The sequence below is a fragment of the Balaenoptera physalus genome (assembly GCF_965194825.1).
Source record: "Balaenoptera physalus genome assembly, chromosome: 3".
NCBI classification, from domain to species: domain Eukaryota; kingdom Metazoa; phylum Chordata; class Mammalia; order Artiodactyla; family Balaenopteridae; genus Balaenoptera; species Balaenoptera physalus.
In genome coordinates, this window is record NC_138890.1 from 150,313,513 (window position 1) to 150,327,452 (window position 13,940).

Consider the following 13,940-nt stretch of genomic DNA (forward strand, 5'->3'; position numbering starts at 1 on the left):
ACACTTCAGTTTTCAGGGGTAAAAGAGCATGATAGCTGTATTTACTCTCAAATGGTTAATAAAAAGATAGTAATATTTGTGCATGTATATGTACATGTGTAAATATTTGGAGGGGCAAGGGAGGGAAGGGAGAGGTTAGAATGACAAAGCATAGCAGCAGAATGCTAACCATTGGTGAAAATCTGGGTGAAGGCTATACGGAGGTGCTTTATACGTCCTTACATCTTTTCCAAACATACACAATTGTTTCAAAATGAATTTAAAAAAAAAAATACTTCAAATAAATTCCCAGATTTGCCCAATATAAGATAGTGAGGCTGGTCAACTGCTTTTTATACTTTTACTAGCATAGTACACACATTTTCCTGAGAAAGCTTTCATTTGGCAAATCAGAGGATGCAGCGAGTGCTACAGGCTTTCTGCAGTCTGAATGTAGAACCCTTTTTCTCAAGCTGTCTCAACAGATATAGGAAATAGTTACCAAGATTCCAGGTCCCTCCCATGTGCTCTCAATTCACAACCACACTGTCAGAGCTGAGAGGCTTTAAGCAGCTGCAGAATATTGTTGCCTGCCACGTAAGAGCTGCAACGGACTAGAGGGAAGTGGGGACCTGGCCTTCATCCAGTTATTTTGATCATTGTTGATGGCCCCTGGCCCCCGAGACAGTGCCCGCTGTGCTTTTCTGCACACATGGAGGAGAGGAGAAGCCTGGGTGCCATGACCACATTATCACCATGCGTGCCAGCCCTGCAGGTTGTGTATGTTCTTTGTAAAAGCGTGGGTGCTGAAAGATGCAGAACAAACTTCGGGCTGTGCCAAAGCCTCCTTGGCAGCCTGCAGGAAGGGCCAGGCACTTGTTGACATTTCGTTTACTGCACAGGTTAATTCAGAATGTTAGATCATGACTCTGACATTTCTTACGACAAAAGGGCTCAGAGGACAGGCTGAAAGTCTGCAGAACAAGTTTTTAAAACAATACAAAACTCCGGAAGATTTATAACTGTGGGAGTAGGTGTTGTTTGTGCCTGGAAATATAGTTATATATTTGGGATACATAGTCAAATTTCAAGATGCCTCAGTAAGGAAGCTTTTGAAGAAACTCCTCATTACTCACTATGACCTAGACACTTGTTTTAGCTCCGATTTGATTCTAGTCCTTTAAATGACAAAAGAGCCAAGGTGTCTCACGAAACAGCCTGGGCTAAGGCTGGACAAGTTTGAAGAGTGTGGATTCCCAGGGTGGGCGTCGCCAGGCGGGGCCAGGAGGCTCCGGCTGACTCTCCGCTGGCAGAACTCGTCATTTTTTGATCACTTGACCATAGTCCAGAGTCTGGCTCTAAACCTTAAGACACAGAACCTGACTCTGTCAGCACATAAAGAGTAGAGTCATTGCTTGGGGGAGCAGAGTCCCGACAACCTAACTCAGATATTTTTAGGTAATCCGAAGTGAAGATTAATTTCAATGGGGACCAAAATGGTCACAAACATGTTTGTGCCGACAGAGACCTGGGAGTGCTAATTGAGTAGCCAAATTATAAGCAGAAGGATGTTAGTGAGGATGAAGTCAGAATCAGGGAGATCAGCTGCAGGGTTCAAGCATCCAAAGGCGTCAGGTCTTGATAACCCAAAGCATCCGTCTAAGAGCTACACCTGGCCCAGGCCTGAACAGGCTGTGTCCTCAGGCCGGAGCACAGGCTTCCCCAAGTCCTGGGTGGGCTGTGCCCAACACTGGCCTCTCTGTCACTTCTTTTCTATTTTTACAGCCGTGGCCCTTCTCTTTCTCTCCCTTCCCATCACCCTTAAGGCCAACCCCTTTTGATAGACACATTCTTTCTTTAAATGTCAGTACCTGCTTGGACCAAAAGAGTGACCCGGAGCAGCACTGGGCCTATCTGAGCAGACTGGAATTATTGTAGATTTCATCTGCTTTGTGTGGACAATGTGGTCCAACTCTGAAAAGGAAATCCTAACTCCCATCTTCATGGGCCAGGTGTTGTTTTTCTTCCACAAAACTAACCCCTAGTGCACATTATCGCCCAGTTTAAGTTGGAGCAAGCACTTAAAGACACTGGCTGAGCAGTCAGAATGCAGAGTCCTTCTAGAATGTTCCCTAATCTCTTATGGCTTTTTCATTCATGCCTAATTCAACAGCAAGTATTTTTAGCAACATGCCTCTATACAATCTTTTGGAAGGTTTAAAATAGTTTTCACTGAAACAGCTTTCTCTTCTTACTCACGTTTCATCAGTTTACATAATAAATAATTAAATTGCATACTTATAATAATAAGTACAACTGGTATAAACAGATTTATGAGAAATGTGCTGGCAAACATGGGAGAAGTATACCAGCTACCAGCGTTCACCAACAGCCAATAAAGTTTATAGAGAAAAGGAGAGCATCAGCTAATCCTGCAAGCTGCTTAAGTGGAGGTCAATTAAAATAATTTCTGCTATACTTAAGTATATTTAAATATATAAATATTTAAATATATATTAAGTATATTAAATATATATTTAAATATATAAGTACTAACTTTTTTGGTCAAATTGTTAAACTTCTAGAAGAGGAAATGATGATGCGATTCCAAGTTTCTGGATAGACTTTTCATCATTCTGCTCTATTTTTTCCTCCTTGCCAAAGAACTTGTGATGTTCCATGTTACCCTCCACTATCTGATTCCCACAATGTCTTCTGTTAAGTGGCTTCTCCCTACTGCAACGTTCTTGCAATCACTCTAAGAACAGCAGAAAGAAGTACAAAGGGGTGGCTAGAGAAGTCAATTCAGAGACCCCAAAACAATCCAGGAAGCATACCTGAGTTAGGGTGATACCCTTTCCCCCTTTCAGGCTTACACTTGGAGCAACCTCTGACAGAAGGACAATCTTCATTTCCCCATGTGCCTTCATTTGTCCCTCTCCCCCATTCCCCTGGGGGAGGAGAAGGAGGGAATTGTCTGATTGCTGAGTCTGGAAAAGACAGCTGGGCATCCTGGACTCAGCCCTTTCTTCCTTCCTCTTTGGGGTGTGTCTGCTTGCAGAGAGTACACATTACGGGCAACTTTCACCCTGTAGTAAGGGGCCTGTCCTGGAGGGGGGCCTGCAGCACTACCTGTGATTTAGTGGCTGACCCTGCCTAATTATGAGGGGAAGTAATAGCAGGCAGGCCCCTTTGGCAACAGATCTAAACCCATGTTCTCCAATAGGTTTTTATCAATAATAAAAATGACATTTTCATATTCTCCATCTGACTCTTGCATCCATCTTCTATTTCATTCTAAACTTACAAGGGAAAAGAGAGGTTATTCCATGGAAGCAAAACAAGATATGCCATGTGCTGCAAACTGAAAATATGACAGCAGAAATTTACAACTAAAACTCAATAGTAACTGTGGGAGTAGCCAAAGAAACATCTAAGTAAGAGGAACTTTTTTTTAAAAGACAGGTGGTAAATAGGAGAAAAGGGATAAGAAAAACAGAGTCCCAAATCAGAAAGCCTAATATCCAAATAAAACAAATTGTAGAAAGAGAGAACAGAGAAAATGAGGGGATATAAGAAATAATTTAAGAAGTTTTCCCAGAACTAAAAGACATGAGTTTGTGAACGGAAGAGACTTACCCTTCAGTACCCTAAAGGGCATACGGCAAAATACAGGCACAGAAGTACAATCAGAATGAAATGTTAAAACACTGGGAGAAAAAGGGGATTCTAAAAATTTACAGAAAAAAAAAGCAAATAGCAAACAATAGGTCAAGAATCCTAATCAAATCAAGCTTTCCAATAGCACCACTGAAATGTAAATGACAATTCTTCAAATTTTGAGGAAAAATTATTTCCAACCGAGAATTCTATAATTATGTATAAGGGTAGGAAGAAGAAATTTCAGTCATGAAAGGTCTCAAACTTTAGCTCTCATCCATCCTTTCTCAGAAAGCTCCTGGAGGATGTGCTCCACCAAAAGAAGGGCATAAACCAAGAAAGAGGAACACATAGGGATCTAGCTCAAAAGGGAGAGGTGATAGAGTTGCAGAGGATGTTGAAGAAAGAATCCAGAGTGGCAACCATGTGGTATGCTTAGAAAATAACCAAACTGGAGCAACTCAGGAGGCTTAAAATAGAGAATTGGTAGATGATTTAGTTATAAGTTCATAGGAAACTAAGCAAAAATAGACTATTTTTTTAACCCCAAGGAAAACAAGTAGGGCAATAAAGAAATACCATTGTAGTAGCTATATGGCTCAACTACATATAGCATTTACAAGGTAATAATAATACAGACACTGAATACTGAGCTAACCAGAAAAAAAACCTGACACAATCATATTGAAAGGATGACTGGAAGGAAAGCTTGAGTGTGTGGTTAACAGGCAGTAGAAGAAAACTAAATCACTACCTTCCCCTAGGATGGCAAGAAATAAGACCTACACCTGAAAAAAATAAAAAATAATGTTATTTAGAGGTATGAAGTCAAATACCTACAGACATAGCTACAGGAGTTGAAAATAGTTGCCTCTGGGAGGTGAGATATGGGGAGCAGGGGATAGGAAACTCTTGTTCCTAGTAAGACTTGTGTAGTTTTCTGACTTTTTAAACTACATAGCTGTATAACTTTCATAAAAATAAAATCTATTATTTTAAAAAATATATTTCTCTCTGGCTGTTTTTACTTTACATAAGCAATAGGTTTCATTTGCAAAATAGAGACTGCACCTTTATTTTTTTTGTTCACAAAGTTCCATCTACTCCAAAGACTTTCAGAATTTCTACACTGCAGCCTGCAATGCTTCTTTTACCCCCTGCTGTGAATTAGTTATTTTACATTTATCATGGGTTCTTTGCTTAAAAACTCTGATCAACCTCTCTGTCATTTACCCCAGCCTAATTCTAAAAATAAATGACTCTTCTACTGATTAAATACTGTTATCACTACAGTTGTTATGCAGGCCAAGAATAATGACATATTAATAACTAAAAAGATAAAACTACAGTTCTTCATACAAAAATGTTGTGTGCACACACTTCTAGCTCTGCATCTTATGAGATGTATCAACAAAACAACTGCTGGCTTTTATTGCTTAAAAAAATATTTATTTTTAAACTTCCCTTTTTAAAAATAAATTTATCATTGAGTATAGAATATTGAGGGTAGTAGTTGACTTTTTAAAAATCATATATGCTCAGGTGTGTGTATTTTAGTGATATATGTTAGCTAAAAACATGAGAGAAAAAATGTTAATTATTGATTTTGATAGTAAATCCCTAAGAAGAATAAATAATACCCCTCAGTTTTTCATTCTATAGCACACACATAGCCAAATGAAATTTTAGTCATATTATTATTAGAGATGGTGGCATTATCAGTTTTACCCTTTAAGAGATTAAAACTTTTGAGACTTCCCTGGTGGCGCAGTGGTTAAGAATCCACCTGCCAATGCAGGGGACATTGGTTCAAGCCCTGGTCCGGGAGGATCCCACATGCCGTGGAGCAACTAAGCCCATGCGCCACAACTACTGAGCCTGCACTCTAGAGTCCCTGTGCCACAACTACTGAAGCCTGTGTGCCTAGAGCCTGTGCACCACAGCAAAGAGTAGCCCCTGCTCCTGCAACTAGAGAAAGCCTGCACACAGCAACGAAGACCCAACGCAGCCAAAAAATTAATTAATTAATTATTTTTTTAGAAAAAGAGAGATTAAAACTTTTGTGATCTGGTTTTAAAGATGAACTTAAGATGAACTTAAAGCATTATCTTCAAAGGAGGGGGGGAGACTTTCTAGTTCTATGATATTGAATATGGAATTTTCAAAGACAAAAATAGAGTCAGTTCCATTTTACACTTGAGTGAGCAGAAATCAGAACCACCAAATACCAGTCTGAAGAGGCCTGATTGTCATCCCACCTCAATTTCACAGAGGAGGAAATTCAGCCTCTGAGAAAGTAAGTGACTTGGGCAGGCCCTGCAGCAGCTGAGTGCAGCCGCCAGATCCAGAGGGTCTGCTTCTCACGCTTGACATGGTCTCGCCTTCTGGTAAAGGAGATTATCACCATACATATAAAATAATTATAACGACTATAATAAAACCTAGTTTTATTGAGCACTCAGTAGGCATCTGCACGGCTTCAGGGCATTCCTGTAAGATAGCTCATTTACTTCTCCCAGCACCCCCCCCCCCACTTTACCTGAGAAGCCTGAGGCACAGAGGTTTATAGCAGCCCAAACTCCCTCCCCAGTGAATGCCTCAGCCAGGCCAAGAGCTCTGAAAATTCAAACTCCATTAAATCCTTGTACTGGACCCCTATTTAACCCATTAACCACTTATGGTGAAACAAAGGTGATTAGTAAAACTAAAAGACCCCCAGAGAGAGCTTTGTTATCAAGCAGCTTTCTCTCCTGAGAGTAGGGAATTTCAGGGGAGGGAGGAGGGCTTAGGGGAGATATTATTTTGTTTTACATTTCTGAACAACTGCCAAGTCACTGTTGGAAATGTATTTTAGAGTAAGAATGGTAACCTTATCACCTGTAAAACATACCGGTCAGTCAAGCAAACTTTCACCACTAGATTCAAACTTGGAAAAAAAAAAAAAAAAGTAAAGAGGCTTGGGAACATCTACGAGGCTTTCGGAATTAAAAAAATAATCAGCAGCAAGACTGTAGCCCAAGCTCTTTGAAGCCCCCTAGGGCCCTGACGCCCTCCCTACCCTCTGGCTCAGCCACACCCTTGCGAGGCTGAGGGGCCCCCGGTGGCCTCGATCTGCCCTCTTCTGGGCTGACCTCGGCCACGAATCCCAGGCCACGTGCGAGGAGGTCACCGCCGGCATTGAGACCTTCAGGGCAGTAGCATCTCGGACGCATTGGGAGACCGCGGATCTCGCCCGTAGGGGGAAGAGACTGACTGAGTGAATAACGTGCTCAGTTAAATAGCAAGGACCAGCCCAGCTTCCCGGGGACACACCCCCATCCCCAGCCCAAGCTGGGAAGTCTCCAACTCCTCGCTCCAGGCCCTCGAGAGTGAGAGCTGAATAATCAGGTTCGGGGGCTAGAGCAGCCCGAGGTCTGCAGGGGTCTGCAGTAACCTGGGGGCTGGGTGTGGGAGAGTAGATGTGGCTTTCTCAGCCTGGCGTGGCGAATCCGCAGCCATTGTATACAAGTGCCCTTTTTCATAATCAGCAAAGCCGGCGCCCTGCCTGCTTGGCTGGCAGGAACTCGGCGCAGACAGCCTGGAGTTCGAACGCTCAAAACTTGGCCGTGCATCCCCACTCTCAACACTTGCCGCCGCTTCGCTCTAAAGAGTGCGTTCACGCCGAGTCCGAAGTAGTCAAACTGGGAAGGGGGATGACCGCAGCGCCATCCTCTTTGGAACCTTTACCCACTCTCACCTGTTCCTGAGGCCCCCCTGCCTCCGCTTGCGCTGTCTCCCACGGCCAGCGCCCAGATGCCCAGCCCTGCCAAGTCGCGGGCTAGCCCCGCGCCCGGCTCGGCCCCTCTCCCCTTCCGTCTCCCCGCGTGGGGTAGTGGGGAGCTTTGCTGGGGTTGCACCCCACTGACAATCGAGGCGCGTGCGCGCCGAGCGGGAGCAGGCAGGATTCCCTGAGCGTTGTGCACCCCAAACCTGACATCGGTAAGGAGGGAGCTGCGCTATGCTGGGATCTCCGCCCGCCATCCCGCAGGTCTACTCTGCAGTACAATGAGCCAGCCGCACTGGGGGGGGTGGGGGGGGGGTCCGCGATTATGTATCCGTGACCAGCCGCTTCTCCTCCCATTCCCTGTAGCCATAGACACTATCCTCAACCTTGAGCTCTCTGGCCAGTTGGGTGGTTATTCAAACCCCCAAAGACCCAAGGAGAAAACTACAAGGGGGCGGGGGCGGGGGGGACGTGGAACGGAGGTTCAGCGCCCGCTTCTCCAGCGCGCGCGCTCTAGCAAAGCCTGGCTGCCGGCGCTTTAGACCGCGATGCCGAACGCGCCGGGGGCAGTGAGTGTCGCCAGAGTCCAGACACTGCGAGGCATTTTTGATGGAAACCACAGAAGCCCGTTCATAAAGGGCTGGAGGGGCCATGGAAGGAATGAGAAGGGCGATACAACGAGCCTTTAAAAGAAAGCTGGGATCTGTGCAAGGAGCAGCCGGGAAACCCGGAGACCGGAGCGGCCCGTGAGTCGGAGCGTGGGCTGTAGAGCGTACGCTTCCGCACTCGGAGGGGGCGCACGTCGGCAAAGACCGGGTAACAAGTTATTTCCGCCTCGTCGAGCTTTCAGACCCTGGTTGGAGAAGGGCACCCGTAGTGAGCCCCTAACCACAAGCCCGGCGCCGGAGCCAGGGAAGCGAGAAAGAAAGACCCCAGGAGGTTTGACAGCACCTGTTGGACCAGAGCACTAGCGAGTTGCGGGCTCACATGCCCCTCCCCCAGGCTCCACCACCTCCCCGGGACGCTCTACGTACACCCCACCACAGCCGTGAGTGATGGTCAAAGGTCTTCGCAGCCAGCCAGCGCACAGCCCGGCGAGTCCAAGCGCACGCGCCCTCCCCGGGTCCTCAGTGCCGCAGCGGGTAGTGGGGTCCCCAGAGGAGCGGACGGGCGTGTAGGGAGAGCCGCGGAGAGCGGTTGGGTTAGGGCCTGGGGCCCGAGGCGCACTCCCGCTCACCTCGCTCACTGGCCTGGATGTAGCGCACGATGTCGTCCACATCCAAGTCTTTGGTCTCATCAAAATTGTAGGCGGACGTGTGCAAGCCTTCCTCCTGGAAGACCTCATGGACCCCCTCGAGGGTGAAGTAGCAGTTCCGCTCCAGCTTGTCGTCGCTGTAGACCAGCACGGCGCGGCTCCACTGGTGGTGGCGGAACAGGGCGAGCATCATCTCGCCCATCTTGGCGTACGCGGGCGCCACGCGCGTGAGGTGCGAGTACTCCGTGTCCTTATGCCGGAAGCCGGCTGCCAGTGCCCCGGCCGACAGCATGGGTAGGTCCCAGTGCGACGCTAGCCGGGCCACCGGCGCCGCCGCGTACTCGCACACAGGCCCCAGGATGAGGTCGGGCTTGGCGCCCCGCGCCGCCGCCACGCGGTCCACCAGACTGAAGAGTGCGCGGTTGCCGCAGTCCGAGTCTTCGTAGGCCACCTGGAAGCGAGTGCCGGGTGGCAGAAGCCGCCGCCGGGTCCCGTTGCCCTCCACGCTGCGCAGCGCGTATTCGATGGCCGGCCGCACCCGAGCCAGGGAGAACAGGTACGAGTCGTCCTGGGGCAACAGCACCAGCACCTCGATCTTCTGCGGCGGCAGCGCCTCTCTCTCCCGGCGCCCGCCGCCCGGGCCCGCGCCCCCGCCGACACCGCCACCCGTGCAGCCGGCCAGCAACGCCCAACCGAGCAGGACGCACGCGGAGAAAGTGAGCACCAGCAGGGACGGCATCGTGCCGCAGGAAAGCGCCTGCCCTCGCTGCAGACTCGCCCTCTGCCCCCCACCGACCCTTCCTCTTTCCTCCCCACTCTTCTCTCCGAGGTCCCTGCGCCCCCTTGGGCGCTCTAAGAAAACAGAATACCCCCTTCACTAACTCGCCAAAAGATAGAGAGGAAGAGTCCTCCTTTGCAATGCCACTCGTTTAAAAAAAAGAAAAAGAAAAAGTTCACCGGGTGTAAACCTGTACGCCTGTAATATATTTATATATATACTTTTTATAAATATATATATTCGCCCTCCCTTTATATATACTATTTTGCTTAGAGGTGGCTTCTTATTTGGGCATTGCTAAGGTTGCTTTTGAAAGCGTATTTGTAAAAGAAGAAAAAGTTAGACTTGTCCAAGTGCTTGTAATTGACGGTGCATCTCCCTCGCGTTTGATCTCATTGATTCGCGCCGGTTCCTGGATCCATAACCCGCGTTTAAATAGCGTGGCAGCGGCGGAGCGTGTTACCACACAAGGCGCGCCGAGGCCCGGCTTGTATTTCCAGCGGGTGGGGAGGGTGGGGGGGGGGTGGCGGCTGGGCTAGGGGAGCCTCTCATTAACATTCTTACATCAGGACTCCTCCCCGCACCCCTACTCTTCCCACCCCTCCCCTGTCCCTAACTCCCGCTCCCCGCCAGACCTGGGCCTTTTCCTTAAAGCCACAGTCGCTCACTTCTGTACCGGCGGGAGCCCCAACGCGCTACACCGCCACCTGGGTGTAGCGGGGTCCCCGCCTCTCCCTGGCCCCGCAAGCGGCAGCTCTCTTTCCAGTTCCGGGCTTTAAAAATGGAAATATGTTTGAAAGTAAAGAAACACGCGCAGGCACACACACACACACACACACACACACACACACACCACGTCGTGCAAAAAACAACAGGATTAAAGGAAGGGGGTGGCCCTGGAAATTGGTGGTTTCGTTGCAAAAAAAAAAAAAAAAAAACCACCCTAGGTCCCGCTGACTCTCACCTCTTTCTCACTCCAGCCACATTCCCTCCTGACGCGCCCACTCGGGGCGTGCACTCGACCTTCCCGGTCCCCTGGCGCAAGGTCAGGGAACAGGGACCAAGGTCCCGGGGCAGACGGGTCGGTCGCGGACCTGGAACGCCCAGCTAGCCCGGACGTCCCCGCTATCCCTCCTTCCCGCGCTCCCCACCCCCGCCGGCCTCCTCCCCCTGAGCCGCGCGAGTTCGCGCCAGAGTCGCAGTGCTGCCGGGCATCCAGTGTCCCCGCGCACGGGCACCTCCGCCGGCGCGCTGCGAGCAGAAAAGCTAAAGTTGTTGCTTCCAAAGGCGAGAGAGTAGTTCTTCTGAAGGTGGCAGAAAGCTTGAAAAGCATCTCCAAGGCGTCCTCTGGGCTTTACTTGCTAAGCCAGGTAATTAAATAAAGAGACCTTCTCCCTAAAGCTTTACCCCGAGGGTCCCCCGGGTGGAGGCGCGTCCTCCGCTCCAATTCGTGCGCTCGGAAATCCCACCGCTTCTCCTAGGGGCAGCGCGAGACCCTGTGCTCCGGCTTCGGTAATGCCGAGGAAGGTCCTGCATCCAAGACCCAGTGTTGCCACTTGTCACAGGCACAGCAGCGGTGGAGACGAGAGTGGAAACGGCCGTGGAGAAGTCCGTGGCCAGAGGAGCCTCGCCGGAGTCCGCCGCGCTGCAGGGCAGGTCCGAATGGAGCTTGACCCTCTGAACGTGGTAACATACCGAGGTCATTTGCGGTGGGAACGTACTACACTGGACGGGTGAATTCTGACACTGAAGTCCCACAAATTAAAATAAATTGAGAATGTTTTAAAATGGTCTTTCATTTGGGCGTCCGTGTCCACAAATTTCTATTAGTCTTAGACCAACGCCCTCTTTCGGCAGAAACTTGTAACCGACTTGTAACCCCGATGCCACCACCCCAGGCGCTGAGTTTGCTTTTTGGTCTTTGTTTTATTTTTCTTTGTTTAACGCCGAGGCCTCAAAGAGCAGTCGCTCTCATTTGTGACGATAAAAAGGCAAATTGGGGTTTCCGGAGATGTGGCAATTTCAGGCATCAGCGCTCGTCACCTTTAACAGCACCCTCCTTATCGCTCTTTCTGGCACCGTAAATGTAATTATGAGTAACGTCTCATCCTCCGGGGCATTTAGAGTTCAGATTATGCACTGTGATCCCTGAATCTTCAAGTAGGACCTTCTTACTCCTGCGAAAACTTTCATTTATTTTATTACAGCTGCTAACCAGTAGCAAACGAGGCATCTGTATACAACTTAATTCCACACAAAGGGTAGTCCTCACATACTGGAAATTGAGATTTAGAGCTTCACAGCGATGAAACCCCCCCTTAACTCCTAGGAAGGAGGGAGGGAGGGAAGGGGGGAGGGAGGGAGGGAGGGAGGGAGGGAGGGAGGGAGGGAGGGAAAAGAGAGAGAGAGAGAAACAAGCTAAATCCCGAATTCCAAGGGTCTTAATGGATTTCGAAACTGGTTGCCAGGAGACGTGAAGGAACCAAGGTTTACTATTACTGCTCGCTATGCCCCGTGTCTGGGGAACACTGGCCAACGGCGATCTGATTCCGCACACTGTGTAACGTGGGCTTAGTCGGAAAGGCTGGGGTTTCAGTGGCACCGGGTGTGAACGCCTCTCCCCTAACAGGCGCTGCCCGTTCACGCCAAGGGTCACGGGCAGGGTAGTCAGTGCATTTATGTTAGGGCGAGTATCGCAGCCTCTCAGTGGCCTTTGGATCAGAGCTCTCAACTTCCAGTTTGTCATTCAAGAGCACTGACAAACCGTGTAAGGGAGAGCCCCCAAACTAGGCAGCAGAACCAGAAAAGCCAGTGTTACCTCTCTTGCTGATGCTCAAAGCACCCCTTACATTGTTCCATTGAGCAGGATTTTTTTATGGAGGTATAATTGACATATGACATTATGTTAGTCTCAGGGATATAACACAATGATTTGATATTTGTTTATATTGTGAAATGATCACCACCGCAAGTCTAGTTGACATTTGTCACCATAGAACTACAAAAACTTTTTTTCTTGTGATGAGAACTTTAAGATCTGCTCTTAGCCACTTTCAGATATGCAATACTGTATTATTAGCTATAGTCACCATGCTGTACATTACATCCCCATGACATCATTTTATAGAAATTAAGATTTTTGAAGAAAGTTTTTCAAATGAAAATAGCCACAAGATTATAGGAAGACCTGCCAAGTAATATATGTATATGGATTTAACATTACCAGTTTATTCACTTTCCATCAAATTAGATTTTCCCAGGCAGCTGAAAGTGTGCGTATCATGAATATCATGAAGTTCTCCAATCTTAGGGCTGGAAAAATTTTAGAAGTCACCTAGCCTGAGCCCCTTCACTCTCTACGTGAAGAATCTAGGCCAAAGAATATAAATGGCATACTTAAATACCTCTTCATCCCCAGAGAATATTTTTAAATGGGATTGGATTAGAAATAAATATTTATTACACCATGTAAAAGAGTGTTGGGAACAAAGTTAAATTTCATTAAGGAGTAACATGCTTTATATCAAACTTTGATTTTATATGAAGCTGTTTTGAAAATATGCAGCATAGTAACACAATTACTAATAGATTATAGTATAACTTTTGCAGCATCGTAATCACAAAGATTAATCAAATCAAGAAGGTAGGAAAAAAGAAAAAATAGAAATAACTCATCCCTTGGACTCAACTTTTCAATATTGTTCCCTTCAATTCTGTAAAACTTGAAATGGGGAAAAAAAGAAGCACTTTTTTTAACATTCAAAAGATTGCTAACCTTTTCACCGAGTGCATTCTTTCTGGCTACAATTACTGAATGAAAACAAAAGAAAGTTACAGGGAAATGCTGCAAAATAAAATAAAATTAGCCAAATAAAAAGCAATGTTAGCCCTAAATGTGATATTACAGAAAATATCAATAACGGACTTTTTATAGGATTTAGAACTCTCATCAATATCCACAAATCATATTTTTTAACTTTGTTACAAAAATCAAGTGGCAAGTTTTCTATAAAGTATTCAACTGTTTGCTTTCCATCTGTGAAATGAAATCATGTCTCTATGGCATTCCTTTGCCACCAGGGAAGACAACATTCTTTAGGGAACCTCAACCGGTGATTCTTTGAAATGTGTTAGAAATGCTATCAGAAGGAAGTTTTCTCCACCAACTGTCACGGTCTGTATGATCTCCCTCAAAATCCAGGCAGCAATCTCTAAAGTGCCTTTCAAAGAGTATCTCCTCTCCCTTGTTAAGCCAGCCCTGAAGTCATATTGAAGAATAACCCTATGAAGCCTGTAGCCCACAGAGAAAGTGTCCTCTGGGGACAGAATTGTTGAAAACACACTTCCCCCTAGAGGCAGAAAAGATGAAAGAATATTACACATAATTCAAGAACATTTCTGTAATTCAATAAGTGTTGAGATTTTGTTTTTAACATATAGTTGATCTTTTAGAGGGAACCATCCATTCAGGACATGGAAGGAAAATCAATAAAGGGCAAAAAATT

At 47.1% G+C, this 13,940-nt stretch overlaps 1 protein-coding gene and 1 long non-coding RNA gene across 6 annotated transcripts in view; one reads left to right on the forward strand and one right to left on the reverse strand.

Annotated features, from left to right (window-relative positions):
• Positions 1-10,864, reverse strand: part of NPR3 (natriuretic peptide receptor 3) — a 68,542-nt gene extending 57,678 nt beyond the window's left edge. For 2 of the 5 annotated variants that reach the window (XM_082453797.1, XM_082453796.1), the window contains exon 1: positions 8,640-10,368. In XM_082453797.1, the coding sequence (XP_082309923.1) occupies positions 8,640-9,396 (757 nt within the window). In that variant the 5' untranslated portion in view covers positions 9,397-10,368. Of the gene's footprint in view, positions 1-7,375; positions 7,583-8,639; positions 10,369-10,399; positions 10,536-10,842 lie in introns of those variants that run through there. The other 3 variants (XM_082453799.1, XM_082453798.1, XM_082453800.1) reach the window with 3 other exon arrangements.
• LOC309656880 lies at positions 10,666-11,233 on the forward strand. The gene is made up of 2 exons (XR_014261559.1): positions 10,666-10,805; positions 10,917-11,233. It is a non-coding gene; the product is annotated as an uncharacterized lncRNA (long non-coding RNA).
• Positions 11,234-13,940: the final 2,707 nt, after the last annotated feature.